At 45.8% G+C, this 20,982-nt stretch overlaps 1 protein-coding gene across 6 annotated transcripts; it reads left to right on the forward strand.

The window, feature by feature from the left end:
* Nucleotides 1-3,803: 3,803 nt before the first annotated feature.
* Nucleotides 3,804-19,669, forward strand: si:dkey-89b17.4 (zinc finger protein 646). 6 transcript variants are annotated; one of them, XM_048245245.1, is made up of 6 exons: nucleotides 4,016-4,286; nucleotides 7,335-7,414; nucleotides 8,423-8,524; nucleotides 8,939-11,302; nucleotides 11,850-13,037; nucleotides 14,401-19,669. In XM_048245245.1, exons 4-6 carry the CDS (start codon nucleotides 9,048-9,050, stop codon nucleotides 15,410-15,412), a joined length of 4,455 nt encoding a protein of 1,484 aa, XP_048101202.1. In that variant the 5' UTR covers nucleotides 4,016-4,286; nucleotides 7,335-7,414; nucleotides 8,423-8,524; nucleotides 8,939-9,047; the 3' UTR covers nucleotides 15,413-19,669. The 6 variants fall into 6 exon arrangements, with proteins under 6 accessions (XP_048101199.1, XP_048101201.1, XP_048101202.1 ...); XM_048245242.1 differs by lacking the exons at nucleotides 4,016-4,286; nucleotides 7,335-7,414 and adding an exon at nucleotides 3,804-3,947; XM_048245244.1 differs by lacking the exons at nucleotides 4,016-4,286; nucleotides 7,335-7,414 and adding an exon at nucleotides 3,841-3,941.
* The last annotated feature ends 1,313 nt before the right edge of the window (nucleotides 19,670-20,982 follow it).

Below are 20,982 nucleotides of genomic sequence, written 5' to 3' on the forward strand. Positions count from 1 at the left end.
TAAGTTCAGAAATAGCTTGGTTGAACTTATTTAGCAAAGGAAATACTTCAGATATTTGAACATCATAACAATTGATATGCCTAGTTAGCCTACAGATATAACAACACTTAAAAGGTGCAGTCAGCAATATGCTATTTCAAGCCCATAACATTTTTTGTCATTTAGAAATCATCTCCTCACAATCCTATAGCTGCACATTTCATGATATACTGTAAAAAAAAAGGTCGCTGTAGGCAGCCCAGGCTCTGCAAACTGGAAACAAACAAGTGGGAGCAGCCTGTCCGAAACCCTGCGTGTGGAGTTTCTCTGGTAATACTGAGGGGAGGGGTGAGCTACCTCTCTGGTATGTTTTGTTTAGTCCTTGATTAAAATATAATATACATTGTTTTGGACAAAAGTGTCTGCTAATCATTTTAAATATAACCATAATATAAATATATATACAGACCCTCCACCATCATTACGCATGGGGTTCTTTTCAGTAGTCATTCTTATGCCAAATCCACCGTTTGTGTTTCTTGCTAAAGAGTGCATGCAATTTTAATTTAATCCGACAACAAAACATGATTCCAGACAAAGTCGCTGTAGCATTTAGTAATTCCTGCCATTTACATTTGTAATTAAATAACAGGAAAGGTATTATGGAGGTCACTTTTGAAGTTTTTTTTTTTTTTTTGGAGACTTTGTGAACTGTCCAGTCAACTTAACTGTGCATGTAAACATACTGATTGATTCTTATGGAATTGTTTTGCCTCTCTTCTCTTCCCATCCTCCTCACTCTGCATGGGGCCAAGATAAACATGGCTCTTTGTCCAAGCAAGTTTATCACATTTGTGGAACTTTTTAATTATTGTTTTGACTGTAAATATGGGCATTTGCAACATGGGGGCAAATAGAACCAATATTCCAATTCCTTATTGGCTTAGTGGAGCTACATGTTTCATGTGTACCGGTGTTGCCAGGTCTGGGAATGTTCAGCTGAAAACTGCTAGGGGAAAAGTGGGAAAAAAAGAAAACTCTGTGCTTGTAGCACTGGTGGCCTTTCGTTATTGATGACAAAAAAAATTGGATATGTGCCACTGTACCAGGACAAAGCTACCGAGATCAATATGGCAGACACCCAGTTTACCAACATTTTATGTGCTATTTTGACTGATGTTTTGCTCCTTAAATTCTTCGCATTGTGTCCTGAATCTGATGACAGGATAAATGACTCATATCAGAAAATCCCTGTGATTTCTGTTACATTCAACATAGTTTGGCACTTTAGCAATCTGCCATTTTGGTAGATTTCACTTATTTCTTTGTGACTTCAAAAATGGTGTTTCATTGTTTCTAACACATTTTAAAGTGACAAGTTGCAACACCTTTGTCAACTGCAAAGGATCATATATTTTGTAATTACATGACTGTTATCTATATCCTGGAAAATAACTCTCCACATTAACATGTTACTGTATGAAGCAAGTGGCACTGAAATACACGTCCAGCTGAAGGGATAGCGTGAGTATACTGCTGAAGTGATAGAGTGAGTATACTGCTGAAGTGATAGAGTGAGTATTGCTGCTGCACAACTTCTTCTGGGGGTGACGCACAAAAACATGCCCACGCCGCTCCCAACCCCCACATTCCTCAGAGGCCTCTGAGTAGGGGTGGGCATTCTTCTTCACAGAGGGGCTGGTGTTAGTGCAGGTTTGCTCTCCGTCTGAACAGACACACACACACACACACGGACTGGTGTTGGTGCAGGTTTGCTCTCCGACTGAACAGACACATACACACACACACAAATATACGGACTGATGTTGGTGCAGGTTTGCTCTCTGGCTGAACACAGACACACACATACACGTACACACACTCACACAGACTGGTGTTGGTGCTAGTTTGCTGTCAGACTGAACACAAGCATGCACAACACACACACAGGCTGATGTTGGTGCAGGTTTATTCTCTGAACACACACTAATACACACACACACCTGCTACCACTACTACTTTAAACTGATTTACTAATCTTGAGTGGGGGGTGAAGATGTTGGCTCAAGTGCACTATACTGCTACTCAACTGGAACTAAACAAAAAAGGAACAAAGCAAACCTCCCAGGCCCTTAACTCGGCCCTGTCTAGAAATCAGACAAGTCCGTCGGACTGGACCCTCCGAGGGTCTCAGATATCAGCCGAAGAAAGAGGCTCAGGTTTCCAAGCACGGCCTCTGATGAGAGGAAACCCCACTCTCCACTGGGAGACCATGGTGGCACACGGCACCACTGCTGCTTGAACAGCCCTCTACTACACCGCAGGCCACATGGAATGAGTGCACTGGGAGTCTTTCATCATTGAACTGTCTTTGCACAGATAAAGGCATGCCCTGTCAAACTGCATTGTACATGTACAATGACAATAAAGATATATTCTATCAAAAAAAAAAAAACCAAGATAAGATTATGTGATGGATACTATGGTTGGTGTGCTGTGTGTGTTTCACTAATTCACGGATTGGGATAAATGCAGAGAATTTCCCTCACAGGATCAAAAGAGTACATATACTTGAAGACCATGCCCCCTAAAAGTATACTGCATTGGTATGTATGGATAAAAATGTCCCAATGTACAAACTTTAGAATTTTGGGGTATGTAATTCCATTACCCAGCTCAGCGTCCACTGCAGTCCTCTGATGAGCGTCTGCTGTGTCGACCATCCATTAACTCTGAGAGGTCATACTGTAGTCGAGACTCTTTTCCTCAGTGATTCCTTGTTGGTGGAATGAGTTAATGTTCTACATTCTTGTGATACTTTCAGGAAACGTTTGAAGACTCAAATGTTCATCTTGCACTTAAGTAATTACAGAGTTATTACAACTCTTGCACAGTTATTGTTTGCATATTTATGGGTTTTGTTAATATGAAAACGGATTATTTTCATATAGTTGATATTTAATTTTGGTATACTATTACTACTATATTTAATGTAGGCTTTTTTAACTTTATTTTAAACTATCAGTTTTAACTAATTTAGTGTTTATGTCGTGTACTGTAAGTAAAACATCTGCCAAATACCATAAACATAAACATGGTATCGGATCTAATCTTTTATTGATCTCAGAATGCAAAATAGGATGTTGGACAGATATGTTGTTACGGATCTAATCTTTCATTGATCTCAGAATGCAAAATAGAATGTTGGAGAGATATGTTGTTTGCAGTAGCCTGATTTTAAGTAGGATATCCAACCTCTGGATGCAGCATGAGGCCTATAGGTTTTTATTTATTTTATATATTTATTTGTATTATTAATCTGTAATCAATTATTTCACTATATGTCAGGGAAATAAATGAATCCTCCAAATAGCCATTAGAATTAAGAATGGTTTGAAACGTGTCACACTTGACTATTAAATGTCTGGAGACCTTATTAGTGGATAAAACCACTGCACCTCTGGCTTTTTTATGTATTTTCTTCAGCATAAACCTTTGGGGGAAAATGCCATGTGTCGGCTGATGGGTGTGGCCACACGGATCCAGCTCGATAGTATGAACACATACCACAATGAACACAAGACCAATTTGATATAGCCTATATATGAACAGAATTTATTCTCTACTCAAAGCAATTAACAATCTTAAGAAATCGAAAAAAAATATTTGGGTCATTGTTAATGTAATCCCTTAATCGACATGTTAAATGTTTCATTATTAATGACAATATTTCCATCGCAAAACCCATTCCACTGGCTTATATGGGAAATATATGCTGTACATGGTCCCTTTCTAATAGAGACCATATTACACTGCCGAAAGACTGACCAGAGCCATTAAACAGCCAAGGATGTGACCTCATAATGTCATTTCCTCGAGGTCCACGAAGCAATGGCTGTGACCACGGCGAGCCGTTTTTGTGCTACGCATTGAGATGGAGATGCGTGTCCAAGATGGCTAAGGTTCGTGTAAGTATAACTCGTGTATGTCATCGTTAATGATAATGTAAATGTGAATGGATCGTTTTAACACCAAAAATTCAATAATATTCAATCGTACACATTGTTTAGAAGCGTTACCACTCCAACCCATCCTGCGCAGCGTGACGCGCTGAAGTACGTCTGCAGCCTCATCTTCATTCGGCTAGCAGGAAGTATGTTGAATAGGTGGGAAGAAAAAAGACCGAGAAGAACCAAAGTCGGTGGTTGATCTAGGGAAAAAAATCCAAATGGCTAGTCAATGAGCTTGTTAATTTCGCGCGCTCAGATAGGGTTTCGATCACCCCACTCATTATCGTCTCGGAACGGGTAAGTTAAGGAAGTTAAAACGTCTGTAACAAGATGATGTTCATCATTCGTTCACCGCTTATTTGCCGTGATCTTTGTTGATTCCGTGCTAACTAGCATGCTAGGTCCCGTTAGCATGAATGCTAAAAGCCGAGCAAATATAGCAATATTTAAAACTTACTGCGTTAATAAATATGGACGATTAGAAGCACAGAGAAGATGAACGCAAGTATATTAATGGATTTTCTGCATTTATATATGTGTAGGGCATGTCGTTTTTGTTTGTGCTTGCAAATTTCATGGTTAGCTACTCTCAATGCAGCAACTTCCGTTTTCCTCTCGGTTAGCACCGTGGGGGGTAGCTAGCGGGTTAGCACAGCTAGTTAGCATCCTAGCCAGCCCTACACAAAACCTAAAGCAAGTTTAGCTAGCAAGCTACCGTTAGTCAACGCATCTCCCAAAGAATTCAGGCGCGCACACTGGTACTAATGTATCTATTACATTTTGTTCTCAGATTTATTGTCCATGATGATACGAACTGGACATTCATGGAACCGTTATATAATATTTCCGGATTGGTTGATTTTCACACTTGACCTAGCTAGCCCTTTAGCCAACCAGCTAATGTTAGCTAGTTTATGTTTACACAGCTAAATTGCTATCAATGAATTACAAATATGCCGTTTTGATGGTAAATAGCTATTGTTGCCCAATCTGTTGCTGCGTATCGTGTGTTTACAACGTTGGATTGCAAGTCTATCATGAAGATGCTCGCATCTTTAAAAATAAATTTTCGAACAACGCGAGGTGGTTGCTCGGTCCACCGGCCTTGACGTTGCCTAATTTGGGGAGTCGTCTAGGGGAAAATAACACGGAATGTCGCGCGGAACGGCGGCAAATAGACCCCCGCTTTGTCCGAATAAATCCATAGTGTGTGGACTTTGGTGGGAAAGACAAATGAAGGCCATTGCAAAATATAACGCGCAAATACGCCTAAAGTGGATGGCTGCAAATTCCAAAATATATCACCGTTTGTCGAACGCGCCTTCCATTTTCATTGTCGAGGTGTTTGGCCAGCTAGCTCTTAGCCATTAGCTAGGTCGTTCGGTAAACAGACATTTCGTCGAAGGTATCTCCATTTAGTGTGGCCAAGGTGGAACATCGAGTAACCTGCCTCCCCGTAATTTGCTCGAAATTGGAAGATCGTTTGCCTGAATCTTGAAATAGGCAAAGATTGTAAAATGAATGGAACTTTTTATCGACCGGAGAATTTACATATGAGCGCGCCTTATATCCAGTTACAATGTAGCACCTCGCGGGAAAGCAGCATTTTTAAATAATGTTGCCTAAATGTTAATTTATGGCAAGATGATACGAATGTTTAAACGTTTCCCACCTTCGTGGACCTCGTAAGTATATTTTCATGCACATTTAGCCGCCCATTCTTAAAACCCATTCCACATCTGGCGTTTTCAGGTCGTTGCAGACCGCACAACAGCCCCTGCGCTATGTAAACATCTCTTAAAAAATAAACGGCCAGGCTCGCAAACCTTTACACACGCACGCTTTTGGCGGTAGGAGTGTTTGAGTAAGTTTTTTTACCACCACATGGTTCGCTCACTTGACGAATCAAATGTACAACAATAAATATTAATAGACATTAATATAAAATCTTATCTATTCTAGTGTAAATAGAAAAAGAAGTAAGGCCTTGTTAGATCAGAGGCGATCCTTTTAGATTACAGATGAGGGTCTGAAAGTGTAGTTGCAGATAATTTTGTGTGCAACAGACCTATATAGTTAAATGTTTGATTAACATTTAAACAATAAGCAGGTAATTCTGGATAACCTTTTGTTTTTTCAAGAAGGTGCAGAGCACTGCATGATATTTGGTTTAAGTGTTTTCAGTAGCCAACGTGAATTTGGAAATAAAATGCATACATTTATGTTTGGTTTTGCTGGACAATATAGAATTTTCTCCACGTCTATTTTGCATTCCGCTCCCATTCACACTGGTATATTATGTAGTGCAGTTCAGATTCCCAAATTTGCATTATAAAATGCATCTCATTTCACACGCTGTATCTGTCCACAATTCTCATGAAAAATATGCATTTGTTAATTTCTGGAAGTACCGTAGATTATTTTACTCATTATTCAATATGCTCAAATATTCTCTACGTCTGTACAACAATACTCTCCTAACGTGGAAAAGATCGGCCTGGCCAGCCATGAATATGTTTGCTTCCGAATGTAAACAACAGCTGACAGACAAGCGTAGTGGAAATGCGTTTTTTTTTTTTTCCCTCTCCCAGTTCTCCTCTGTGTGTGTGTCTGTGTGTGTGATGCTGGACCCATCTGGCATTTCGCTACACAGTTCTCGACAGACTCGGTGAGGCTAACGCATCCAGATGGCCTGGCATTGGTGCCGGTGGGTTAGGGTACCTACCCTGAGGGCACAGCGTCTCGCTCTCATTGGTGCAGCAAGACTCCCCCGTGTGGGATGAAAGGGTAGTCTGACGGAGGTGTCACCCACACCTCACACACCATAAGAAGGGAATACGCAGTGCGAGGAAGGGGGGAGGGGTGGGGAGCAGAAGACTGGAGGCCTCACTACTGAGCTTCAGCCTTGATCAAAAACCTACTGTTATATAAACTTCAATTTCAGCTTGGCGTCTATTTTCAAAATGGCTCATTTTTTATTATGTTTTGTTGCATTTTTATTGCATTGTTGCATTTATTCCATTTTAATAAAAAAGGCATTGCAAGTAGTGCCATGAAATTTGGTCGGCGAGCTGGAATAATGCTCTATCATACAACATAAGTGGGCCAATTGTTCTGCTTAGTAAGTCAATCATTCATCATTTGAGCAGACGTGATACAGTGGCCTATGTGTGTCCATTTGAGCAGACGTGATACAGTGGTCTATGTGTCAGTTGTGGTTGAATCAACATTCTCTGGATGAATATAGTAGAAACAAATAACAGCAAGACATTCCATCTCCCCAAAATAGTAATTACTATTATTATTTTATTTTTTTATTTTTCTTTTGCCATTTTATTTGCTAAGATTTGTAACAGGTTAGCTGTAGGGTTCAACTGGGGCAGAGGGGAAACTGCATAATGGTATTCCATTCAGACAAAATGTAGGTGAGTGCCCTCTACCATCATTTTGACATAGTTTGTAATTGCTCAAGGTAGGTTCATACTTTGACTTCCATCTTGAACATTATTTTTTTTATTAATTTGTATGAAACAGCAAAATGGACCAAATTGGCTGCCTTTTAAACAGATGTTATCATTTGACTTATATTTAATATTTTTATTAACATACAAGAATCTGTATAGATTGGTAATTAGCCTACTTAAGTGAACTTGTTTCATAATTGGGTCAAAATATATGTTATTTTGCATATAGTATGATAGGTGGAATTGCGTGTGTTTGTTGTTTTTGCTATTTTTATTCCTTTTTCTACTTTCCTCTTTTTTTTTATTTGAGGGTTTGTGGGGCGGCACAATGAAATGGGGGACAAAACCGAAAAAGCAGTTGGTTGGCATTTAAAGCCAGCTTGTTGAACAACATTCACAAGTGTGTTTATAGGAATAACACATCTTCATTGTATGACCGCCCTCATTTGGGCATGCAAGACAGGTTAAAAGTTGCTGATGCCTCAAATAAGGAAGATGTACTCCTTTATCTAAAACTCAAAACTAACCCCAGCAACATATTTTGCTTGTCAGATGGACAGAGAGACTAGTATATAGTCACTTGCATAAATATAAGTGTACAAAGTAGGCTAATTAGCATATCAATATCAGATTGTTCAAAACCCTGTAATCAACACTATTCCTGTATGTAATGCTCATGTTACATGTGCAGCTATCTACATGCTTGGTCATAATTAAAATCTACATAAATTTGCATACATAATGATAATGTATTTTGTATGTGATCATTGTCATTTTTCCTAATGAGAATGTTAGCTCAGTAGTTTTTCAATGAATGAGTGAATAATTACTGTTATTTTTTGATTGCATTGCAAATTTTATATATATATATTTTACACATTGAGTACACTTTCTGAAAAAAAGATTTCCAAACAGTAACCACCTTCTCTCTCTCTCCCTCTCTCTCTCTCTTCTTGTGTGTCTCCACAGGTCTGCTCCAAGTGACCAGTCACAGCCTGGACGCACACTCACTGCGCTGCTCTTGCGGGGTTGGAATTGAATGGCCAAGAGGAGAGAATATCTGTGAATCAGGTAACAAAATGGCTGACACCACAGAGGCTGAGAGCTGAGCAGTCATTCGTTGCCCCCTTTTGTTCTTTGTTTTCGAGGAGCGTTTTATGTGGACTTCTCCCCTTCCCATTTCAATTCACTGAACATGGCCTTGCATGATCTCAGTCGCGCTAAGGGGTTTCCTTGTAAAGAGTGTGACATGATTTGCCCCAGTACCCCCAGCCTCTTGGAGCACATGAAAGCACATTATCAGCAAGAGGAGAGCGGTAGATTCGATTGTGAACAGTGTGGACGCGTCTTTAAGCACGCCAATAGCCTGGCTAGCCACAAGAAGTCCCACGAGGTGGGCTCTTTCCAGTGCCCTGTCTGCACCCGTACTCTTCCCAACGCTCTGGCTCTGAAGAATCACCTGCGTATCCACACTTTGTCCCCCAGTGCCCAAGCCGAGGAGGACAACGACGAGCCGGTCGAAGACGAGAGGGACTACGGACTAGCCCAGGACCTGTCCGACACGGGCTTCCGGACTCACCTGAACAACAGCGGGATGATGGGCCACGACCACGACGGCCAGAACGACAAGCAGAAATCGCCCGGATCCGAGGACGCCTGGGACCGCCCGTTCAAGTGTGACCTGTGTGACCGCACCTACAGACACCACGGTAGCCTCGTGAACCACAAGAAGTCTCATCAAGAGGGTGCGTTTAAGTGCGCCAGTTGTTACAAGCAGTTCAATAACTTAGCAGCCCTCAGCGCGCACGAGCGCACCCACTCCAAGTTCAAGCCCCCGGGCTTGTCTATGAGCGGCGGACTCGCCGACAGCCAGTCAGATAGCCGCGCCCCGCAGAGTGACGACATGGCCTCCTGCTTCTGCCACCTCTGCCAGGTAGCCCTGCCCAACAAAAATGACTTCCAAGAGCACATTCTCTTGCATAACGCTGCCTCCTCCTCTCTGGGGCTTACCCGGGGCTTCCCGGGCATTGTGCCACATAACCTGAGCACGGTCCGCTCCCCTGGCGTGCACCCATACACCCCCACTCTCGGGGACCCCCTGCCGCTGCCCCCCTTGACCGACAAGCGCTACGACCAGATGCTTGGCCCCCCAGTGAACAACCCCATATACACTTGTGCGTACTGCGGGGCCGGGCACCCTGACCTGGAGAGCCTGAAAGTTCACTACCTGACTCATGACCCGCACCCCCCGCCGCACGCCCAAGAGGGCCCCTCGATCCTGAACACTGACAGCCTGGGCTCCAACTCCCAGCCGTCGGTGTCGTCCCCCGGAGCAGGTGAGTCTCGGGGGGGCCAGCAGTCGTCCTCAGTGGACGACGGCGACCGTAGGTTTAAGTGCAATGAGTGCGGCAAGAGCTACCGCCACGCCGGCAGCCTGGTGAACCACAAGCGCTGCCACCAGACGGGGCACTACCAGTGCACGATCTGCTGCAAGCAGTACCCGCACCTGGCCGCCTTGCACAGTCACCTGCGCAGCCACAAGACCCGGCCCACCTCGCAGGGCCTCAACAACGAGGGCGACTGGCTGTCCCCTGAGCCCCTCACGCTGGACTCTCAGCAGGGCTTCGTCCACTCCCAGGACCAGGGCAGCGGCGCCACCACCCCCATCTCCCTGCCGGGCAACCTGGGCGACGCCGCCCACTTCGTGCCCGACGGCGGCCACAGCAGCGGCCTGGACTCGCTGGAGTTCCACGACCGCTTCGACGGCTCGCTCTCCCAGGGTAACTCGGGCCACTCCCCGCTGCCCCAGAGCCACCGGCAGGCCGACCGGCACATGTGCGCCGACTGCGGCGAAATGTACTCCGACATCTCGGGCATCAAGTCCCACATGTGCCCGCAGCGGCGCCAGCAGCAAGGCGGCATGTCCAACGGCTACATGGGCTACCACGGCCAGGGCGGCTCCATGCCCAGCGGCAGCATGAAGGACTCTGGCGGGCAGAGCCGAGGCCAGGACCAGATGCAGTACAGCGGTGGCAGCGGTGGCCGTGGTGGCAGCGGGGGCGGAGGAGGAAGTGGCGGTCACTCACACGGAGGTGGTCACGGAGGTGGCGGAGGCGGCGGCAAGCGCATGGACAACAAGGGCGGGGACGATGACGACGACGGAGAGGTGTACCAGTGCTCGGTGTGCGGCAACCACTACGCCAGCCTGCGGGCGCTCCGCAGCCACCTGCGTAGCCACGGCAACGCGCAGGGTGGCAACCAGGGCGCCGGGCCCTCCGCCCTGTCCCCCACCAGCGAGCAGGAGTGGCGCCGGCGTCAGGAGGGCGGCGAGAGTGGCGGCCTGATGATCTGCAGCACCTGCGGACAGAGCTTCTCCCGCAAGCAGGACCTGGTCAACCACCAGCAGCTGGTGCACGGCATCACGCGCCCCGACGGCGCAAGCATGGGCGCCAGCAGCTCGTCCAGCAACGGCAAGATGGACGGGCGCAACAGCCACATCTGCGTCGACTGCGGCATGATGTTCGCCGACCGCCACCACCTGATCACTCACTTGTGTCCGGGCAAGCCCAGGGGCAGTGGGGCACTGGGGAAAGGCATGAATGGGGCCAAGGGCATGACAGGGGGCGCAGGCACCAGCAGTGGGCTGCCCGGTGACCACCGGTCGTTTGGCGACGGCGAGCGCCCGCACCGGTGCGACCAGTGCGGCAGGAGCTACCGACACCCTTGCTCTCTGCTTAACCATAAGAAGTCGCATAAGACTGGTGTCTTCCGATGCCTGGTCTGCCAGAAACGCTACTACAACCTGCTGGCCCTCAAGAACCATCAGAGGACCCACTTTGACCTTAAAAGGTTAGCCATCTTTGCATGTGTTTCATTGGTTTCTTTTCCTTTATTTTTTTGCTTTGCTTTTTTCGTTTCTTTGGGGTTCTTTGTGCAAGTGTGTATGTGTGTGTATGTATGTGTTTTATTTTGTTTGTTTTTTTGTTTTTTTTTGTTTTTCATTAAGTTGTTCATATTGCTCACTTTTGTTTTACATTAAGACCTCATGTAGCTTCTAATCTTTGTAGGAATGGACTTGAATCTGCCACTAAAAAAACTGTTTGACTGTTGCTGAAATTCTCGAGAGGGCAACGGATGTTTTTGTTTATGTGACTATGCAAAGGAAAAAATCAGCTCATGAATGGTTGCGTTTTTTCCCCCCCTAACATCTGTATCTTGTTGGTGATTTGTATAAACATGGCATTGAATTTTTCCCCCCTCTGTAGTACACGGTCTCTGCGCATATGGCTTTGAACTTTTTTAAACAAAAGAAATGTTTGGTGTTTGCTGTGTTGTTGTTGTACCTTACTACTTTATCTAATTCGACGCTGTGCTTGTGTTTTTCACTCTGTTGTAGGCACAAGTGCGAGGAGTGCGGCAAGGCTTTCAAGATCCAGAAGCAGCTGGTGAACCACCTGAGGCTCCACGAGGAACACCGCGCCAAGAACCAGGTCCGCCAAGGCATGAATCCCAACGGAGGCCGCTACGAGGGGGGCCCGTCCCAGATGCAGCCCATGAACCAGGGCCGCGTCCAGAACCCCGGGAAGTACCAGCACCACGGGCAGCATGGTCAGCACAGCCAGCACGGCCAGCACATGCACCAGCAGCACGGCCAGCACGGCCAGCACCAGGGCTTCAAGAAGCCCTACGAGGGCGGCCCGGGGACTTCGCGCCCGCCGAACCCCGACGACCCCGAGGGCCGGCGCCCGTTTGCCTGTGACCAGTGCGGCCGCACCTACCGCCACGCCGGCAGCCTGGCCAACCACAAGAACCTGCACAAGACGGGCGAGTACCACTGCAACGTGTGCAACTCCACCTACCCGAACCGCCTGGCCATGAAGAACCACCTGCGCATGCACTTCGCCATGAAGAAGTTCACCTGCCCCGAGTGCGGCCGCGGCTTCCGCACGCAGCGTCAGCTGGAGACCCACACCTCCAACCAGCTGTGCAAGGACCTGCCGGGCCCCAGCGGCCAGGGCCCCGTGGCCGACTACGAGTGCGACGGCTGTGGCGAAGGCTTCGCCACGGCCACTGACCTGGCCTCGCACGACTGCCACGCCTCCCAGATGCCCTCGTCCTCTGCCTCCCTCAACAGCTCCAGCCTGAGCATGGAGACGGGCGAGCTGGGCTCCCCGGAGCGCGACGAGCGCCCCTTCGCCTGCGACCTGTGCGGCTGCTCCTACAAGCACGCCAGCAGCCTGCTCAACCACAAGAACACGCACAAGACGGGCAACTTCAGCTGCTCCTTCTGCGACAAACCCTACACCAACTACATGGCCCTGCGCAACCACATGCGCATCCACACCCAGAAGAAGCGGCACATCTGCAACACGTGCGGCAAAGCCTTCCGCCTGGCCCGCTTCCTCCGCAACCACCAGAGGGTCCATGAGGAGGGCCACACTCGCTTCGGCTGCCCCAGCTGCGGGAAGAGCTTCCAGGGGAGGTCGGGCCTGGCCCGCCACCGCTGCGGGGACAACCAGGTAGGCAAGGAGGGCAGGAGGAAGGCCGCATCAAGCGCGCGAGAGGGAGAAGAGTGCCGGTTCACGTGAGTTTTCGTCTGTTGTTCGTGATTCTTGATGTGAAATAGAAAAGATCACAGGTCTCTACGTGTCTTATTACAGGTATATGATCTCCAATCCGGCTTCCTCGGGACCATACGCGTGCCGGAATTCGGATTTTTCTGAAGTTTGGACAGTTTATTAGTGGAGAACAGATAAGTCACCCCCCCTTTGCTTTCAGTTAGCAATATGCATTAGAATACTAGGTTATCGTAACAAAACAACAACAAACAACAACAAAAAAGCAAAAAGGTTTTAAATTGAAATGTTCTGCATAGTCAAATTGTGTTTTTACATTTTGCACACTTTTCCAATTCCCAAAGTAACCCCCAGTCCCATTGTCACTCTCAATTCATGATGTCTGTTGGTACCAATTTGAAAATGTTTGTAGTGTGCTTACTTTGTGTTATAGGCCATTGTTTTCTTTTGATTTGAATCATTTGTAGATATGTTAGTAGTCTTTAGGTAGCTAGTGTTAGAATAAGAAATGTATTTGATATTATGGATCTATATCTTAATGTGTGTATAGTCTATAGCATAGTTGTTGTCATAGGCCTAATCCCATTTAGCCCACCATGTTTGTATGTAGGCCTTAAGCCCCAACATTTCTAAATTTGAGTTGGGGGAAGAAACAGATTATTTGTCTTCCATTCTTTTAAAAATAATTATTAATTGAATATAAGTGTACCAGTATTTTTATTTTATTTTTTAGCTTCCAGAGGATGAGTCGTAGGAATAGTCAGGCCATATGCACCTAAGAAGACTGTGTAGGGCCATGCCCATATAAGGACAGACTGCATAGCTCCTTCAGATTAGTGAGTGAATCAGTATCGCCACCTGCTGTCTAGGATGGTAAACAGCTGCTGGTCTTCACCATCAGATTAAATGCAAGCCCTGCAGATGCAGTAGCCTATTTGGCCATTTTGTCCTGCTTTTGGACATTTAGTACTTATTTAATATGATTGTTTCCATTGATTTTACAACTTAGAGGTCTCCCTAAGTCCATGTTTGGGCTGTGAGGGAGTTTGGGCAGCTGGATTCAAGATCATATACCTGTACTGTGCATTTCTGACCAGATACCCTCTAACCACAGATGACACACCCTTAGGTGGACTACAACGTACTTAGAATGACTTGAAGTTGACTAACCTGAGAAGACCTATGTAGTTTAAATGAGGTTTACTAACACATACAGACATGAAGTGGAAAAGGGGTGTTTTTTTGAAAGTGAACGTTCAAGTAACGGCTTCTCTCCTGCCCCTTTTGTTCCCTCTGTTTTCCTCCCTCTCTTCTTCTTCCTCCTCTTCGTCTTCTCCCCTGTGTGTCTGTTCCTGTTGTGGATATCCACAGATGTGAACAGTGCGGCCGCTCCTACCGTCATGCCAGCTCCCTCCTCAACCACAAGAACACCCACACCGTCGGCATCTACCACTGCGCCGTGTGCCTCAAGACCTACTCCAACCTGCTGGCGCTCAAAAACCACCGGCGCATCCACTCCGAGACGCGGCGCCACCGCTGCCCCGAGTGTGGCAAGGCCTTCCGCGTCTCCTCCCAGCTGCAGAACCACCGCCGCGTCCACCTGAAGGAGCGTGAGCTGGCCTGCACCCTGTGCCAGCGTAGCTTCCCCAGCCAGGCCAGCTTCCGCCTCCACCAGGAGATGCAGCACGGCATCGCCCGCAAGCAGCCCCAGCAGCACCACCACCACCACCACCACCACTCCCACTCCTCCGGCGGCAGCGGCGGGGGGATGTCTCATGGTGGTGGTGGCGGAGGAGGAGATTTGGGCTGGGGCTCTGGGCTTGACCTGACTCTCATGCAGGCCCAGGGCCTGGACCCCAACGGGCTGCCCAAGCTGACGCCTTCCCTGCACGGCCCCGGGGGTAGCGGCTCGTCCCGCGGCCGTGACGGGGATGCGTCGGGCTCGGGGTCCTCGTTGCGCAAGGCGCACGTGTGCGACCAGTGCGGCCGCGGCTACCGGCACGCCAGCTCGCTGCTCAACCACAAGAACAGCCACAAGACGGGCACCTACTTCTGCAACTCGTGCCAGAAGGAGTTTTCCAACCTCATGGCCCTCAAGAACCACCGGCGCATCCACACGGAGCCCAAGCGCTACCAGTGCCCCGACTGCGGCAAGTCCTTCCGCGTCTCCACCCAGCTCATCTGCCATCGCCGCATCCACACCAAGGAGAAGCCCTTCTCGTGCCAGCAGTGTGATAAGCGCTTCTCCAGCAAGTCCAACCTGCGCCACCACCAGAAGGTCCACTGGAGCAGCCCGGCGCCCACGGCCAACACCAACACCACCAGTTTGGGCAGCATGGGCGCCGCCAACTACCTGGGTATGCCCGCGGGCCCCTTTATATAACCCAAACACACACACACACACACACACCAATACACACACAGAGTGTCTGGTGTCCGGCTGAGAGTGTGTGTGTGTGTGTGTGTCCATTGAGGGTTGGGGGAGGAAAGAGTGGGTGATTGGAGGATTGTGTGTTTTTTTGTTTTTGTTTTCTATCGGGGTGGCTTTGGATTTAGACATGCCAAGAGTTTAGCTCTGTGTTTATTTTTATTCCCCCCCACCTGTGTTTGTATTATTATTATTATTATTATTATTATTATTATTTTTTTTTTTTTTTTTTCTGGGGAAGTGCCAAAAGTGCCCCTCTGCCCCCCTCCTCCTGCCACCTCTCCACCCTCCTCATCCACCACTCATCTTTGGTAGCATCTAGCCTCCGCCCCATTACTGTCAGACTCTCGCAGAGCAGGGCATGCTGGGTAGGCTCACAGGGCCCCGACATGCTCGACACTCAGGAGTCACCATGGACTGTGTGTGAATGTGAGCGTGCGTGTGTGTGGGTGGCTGTGGTCTCGGGTGGGGCGAGGTGTGGGTTATCAAGGCCCTTTAGGACTGGTGGTTTAAATGAACTCAGGTTGGACCTGCATGCGCCCTCCCCCACACAAAATAAGAACCTCATCCCGTCACCGTGGCGACCGACCTTACCTCTGCATTCCCATGATGCTCTGCCCGATGGCCTTCTGGTTGTGGGTGGCCGCCTCCCCTGGATAAAATCCCCCCCCCCCTCACTTTGTTTGTTTTGGTTTTGTAGGGCAAGCTTTAGACTGTTGTTTGGAGCCCTTAACATGAACTGGGTTGTAAAACTGCACAAGCTAAAGCAGCCGTTATGGAGGAGGACTCTCGGTTGCGTGTTATGCGACGCGACATGGCCAGCAGCTGGTCTATGAGACCCTGACTGACTTGTCAGCAAAGGGACAATGCCCTTAAGTAAATGCCGATGCCTTTGTGATGTTGGTGGTGAAGGAAGGAGTGGTGTCACTGTAGCTTCTCCCAAGTCAATCAATGAACTACCATGGAGTCAAAAACAAAACGCGTCCCAATCAGATTAGGTGTACAAAATATTTACGTTTGTAAAATGTTTTTGTCATCACATTTCATCCCACACTCTGTCCAATTTCTCCTAGACGAAGCCTTGTGCATTATGCGTTTCTTATACGTACATATATAAATATATAAATATCTATATTACGAAGAAATCATGGTAATAACTAACAACTTCCAAACAAAATCTTGTAGGCACTAGTAATAATGTTTGACATTGTATAGTGTTTCTTTTTTAAACTGAATGCTGTGGACAGAGGTGTCGTATTCTCTGTTGTGTAGAACTGTACTGAGGGTGGGGTGTGTTTCTTTTAAGTTTTTTTTTTTTTTTTTTTTGTAATCCCTTTTGATGTTCTAATTTTTTCTAACTTGTGTGTTTCTTGCAGCACGAAGATGAGCTTCAAACCGTATAATTCTGCAGATGACAGCATTGCGCTTATTGGGTTCACCGTGTACCTCCCCTATTATTTCAATATGTTGCTCTGAACCCATACTTCTAAAACCTGCGCCAAACTAGTTAGTGTATAGAAAGGATAGGTTGTGCTACAAAAAAAATAGGAAAAAAAAAGACAAAGGAAAAAAAAAGAAAATGTATATTGATAGGCCTGTGCCAGCATTTGGTTTTACCTTGTATTGTATCGTACTTCTCACTGTATTATTTGCAGGAAGACTTTTATATAAAAAAAAGATCACTGTAGTACGCGTTTTATTTATATTAACACTTTTAACTGAAAAGAGAAAAAAAAACGCTAGTTTTAGAACCTCCCATGTTAGGAGCTGTGTCGTAGCAGATCCTATTCCCCAACCCTCTTCCCTCATCTTAGCTCGCTTCCTGTGACATGCATTCTTCGTATACACGTGACTACGGAGCCGGAGGTGACGGACTCCTAATGAACACTCGTTACAGTGACTGTGCCCTCCATCCTCTAAACTCTTTGTTATGCTTTTAAAGAAGAAGACGAAAAAAAAAAAAATGTTGTCTGTCCCTTGTACAATAAATCGGGGGAGCGTTATAATGTGTGTTTTTTGATTGCAGTACGATGAGTATTAAACGGATCACTGTAATGTTTTCTTGCCTTTCTCACACGTGATGTCGTGGCGGTTCTACTCCCCCTGCCCCCCCCCCCTCCCCTACTGCCCCCACCCCTCTCTATGCCCCCTAACCCCCCCCCCCTCCCCCACATCCCTCATCACCAGCCCCTCCTGCTCCTCAGAATTGGACTTTCAATTCCACGCTATAAGCTCACACTTTTAAGGGATGACTTTGTGAACTATTAAAAAAAAAAACAAAAGAATCATTCAGTCGACCATATTTTAGAGTTTTGCTCTATTTTTTTTTTTTTTTTTTTTTTTGTTCTTTGTTTTGTTACACTTTTATCGTATCCCTTGTATTTATTAGTATTTCTTTTATTTAATTGCGTTTGACTATTTGAAGCTCAATGTGAACAGCTTGTGGACCTGGGAGCACTGGTGCTAGGAAGTCGATTCTATTTTGAGTGACCGTGATGTTCTGAGTATTGTGAACACAAGTAGAGCACAGGAAGATTGTATATTTATGTACTCAAAACCTTCAAAATTTGTTCCCATTTGGATGGTTCAAAAGAGAAAAAAGAAAACATACAAACGCTTCCAAGTTGCAAAAATGGCTAGTTTCGAAAAAGGATTGGGACTTTGAACGAATATAAATATGTATTTTTAAGTTTTAACTTTTTTTTCCTCCTTCATGCATATATATGTAATGCTGACTATACACTTTTTTTAAACTACATTTTGATAATTCATTTCCTAACAGAACCTGTTTGGATTATAACCTTAATGCTCTCAAGTAATGAAAAATAAATAGCTAAAAAAAAGCCTTGGTCAGTTGAAGTGTCGTTGCTGAGAAGTTTGTCCCCTGCCCCGTCTCCTACCCTCTCCCCAGACGTTGGCGTCTAGCCAATCCCTGCCTAGTTAGGGCGCGGTCAGATCACCTAGCCAATCCCTGCCTAGTTAGGGTGGGGTCAGATCATGAGGCTGCTTGTATCTGGGGCACAATGTTGTCATGGAGCAAATCAAACTTGAAGTATTAGTGAGTTGTAGTTGTATTCTCAATAAACTGTTCTGTTACTGATGGTAGTGGTTAGGGCTCCTTATACTGAGGCCTCATCTGAAATATGCTCATCTCTCTACATTCAAGGAACCTGCCCTCTGATGTAGCGGGGTGGCATTACAGCACTACAGGCAGTTTGCATAAAGGCATTCAAACACTAAGCATGGAAAAGTAACAAACCTCATTAAGGTATAAATAGACAAGGTGTAGGGCATTTTTATGGCTTATTGCCATGTCTTGCAATGGTCGTATTCTATTTTTTGTACAATGTATTCCATTGTAGATAATATTGACGTTATTTTTTGCTGTGGAATATGGCATTCTGAAAAGGGGTTATGTAAAGCGGTCATAGGTACGACCGTTAAGTGCTAACTGAGTTATTAGAAGCATCATCCACATGTGTGATGGTACAACTATAAAACCAAGATCATTTTGTAGAAACAAAGTGATTACTGGTGTTCCTCTATATTAACGTATTACAACCTAGCAAAACCAGCAACCATATCACCTCAATAAAACTAGAATGATCATTGGTTATAAATGGTCGTTATTCTATCTGAGCATTCCATATTCATCTCGGATAATGTATGTGAACAGGGTGCAAAGGATACTGGTGGTTTTCAGTTTCATTGAATGGCTGGATATTTAGGTTGAACATACATGCGCCTACACATCCAGTAGAAACATGTAGATATATAACAACACCTGCAGTACTTTTCTGTTTTTTTGGATTGGGGGTTGGGTGATGAGGTCATCTAGTTCTTGTTTTATGATTCTGCCTCTCAACTCTCCCTGACCCTGGGCCGGATGGCGCTGCTCCTGGCTGGTGTGGAGCTTTGCGACGAGATTCAAACACTCATAAGCATCATAGTAGTGAACCAACAGATTAAATGCCTGGTAATGTCAGTGAGAACCGTGAATTTGAACATCAAGTTATCAGAGATGTCCGACTTCTGTTTTTTTTTTTTTTTTTTTTTTTTTTTTTTTGACGTGTTCACCAGAAGGAAGGCAGCCTCTTGTTTATAACTTGACACACACACACACACAAGGCAGCTTCTTGTTTATGAGTAAAAAGCACTGATGAAGGTCTGACTGAGCGAGATGTCAGTTCATCAATAAATCAGTTGCGGTTACGTGAGCAGTGTTGTGCTGTTTCTTCCCCTTCTTCATTTGAAGTTGGTATGTGTGGAATAGCTGCACCTGCAGCAGAACTTTTGATGGTCTGTAGTCTCCTCTACCTTCTTGGGTATAAACATGGTTGGACTGCGAATTATCACAATTTCATAGATGAATCAATACCACTGCAGATTTGCTGGATGTGCTCACCCTTTGTTTTGGAAGAAAAGGCCCTGTTTCCATTTTGGCCACAAGGGATAAAACCATAGACATATTCTGTGCATGAAGAGATGAAAGCATTGTAGATGTGTTATACATAAGAAAGTGTACTTCATATTTGACTGGAATATTCAAAGTGCATTTCATGTAACGAAAGTAAACTGCTGTCTGGAGTCAAATCTGCGAATGCATCCATTTCACATCCTGATTCTGCTTGGAGTTCTGTGTGGTGGGTAGGGTACAAGTTTCACCTCCCAAGAAGTTATCTGATCAGGAAAAGAATGAATTTCTGACAGTAACCCAGTCTTGCTAATTTAGTCTTCAAATAGGTGAGCTGACATGAGCAAAGCAAACAACAGCACCATGTTTTGGAACAAAAAAAATTGCAATTGCAAACATTAAAACACATGGTTAAGCAGTTAATTCATTAATCTGGGTTTGTGAAATACCCTTTCTCTCTTAGGAGGCCATGACCACGGATACTTAATCAGTGGTAGTGGTCGGGCATTAAAACAATCATGGTTCATGAGTTCATTGTTCCACGCGATGATGCTTCCCATTTGCATACATGTATGAAACCATTAAGGTGCTACCAGAGTCGGAATAAAACCGTTCAAAATAAAACATGACGTGCTTGGCTCTCTTTCAGACCTGAATGAGGTGAAGAGACCCGAGTTTGGAACTCTGGAACTCGGTAGTTCCAAATGAAGGGAAGGAGTGCAATCACAAACGATTAATAATGATGGAAAGATGGCTCTTCGCGACTTGACTTCTGGGACTGTTGCCTCCCGTGTGTGTGTGTGTGTGTGTGAGCTGGATTTATCCATGGCGGCCATGATGTCCCTGTGGGGGCCTGTAGTTGCTCTGTGCCTGGGGGTGAGGCTGTCTTGCCATAAGCTTCGCACCTCCAGAGAACATCCATGCCACCTCCACTGGAAATCTGAGGTAATAAACCGATCACTCTGAGCCGAAAAATGAAGAATTAATGGGTCAGATCTTCAATTCCCCTGCTGTGATTTCCACACTCATTTTAGTTTTAGCTTTTCTGACTTCCATCTAATTCAACAACACTGAATTGGGTCATGGATCTAATCTCTTTATTATTGAATTA

The sequence above is a fragment of the Alosa alosa genome, chromosome 6 (genome assembly GCF_017589495.1).
Source record: "Alosa alosa isolate M-15738 ecotype Scorff River chromosome 6, AALO_Geno_1.1, whole genome shotgun sequence".
Taxonomy (NCBI): Eukaryota; Metazoa; Chordata; class Actinopteri; order Clupeiformes; family Clupeidae; genus Alosa; species Alosa alosa.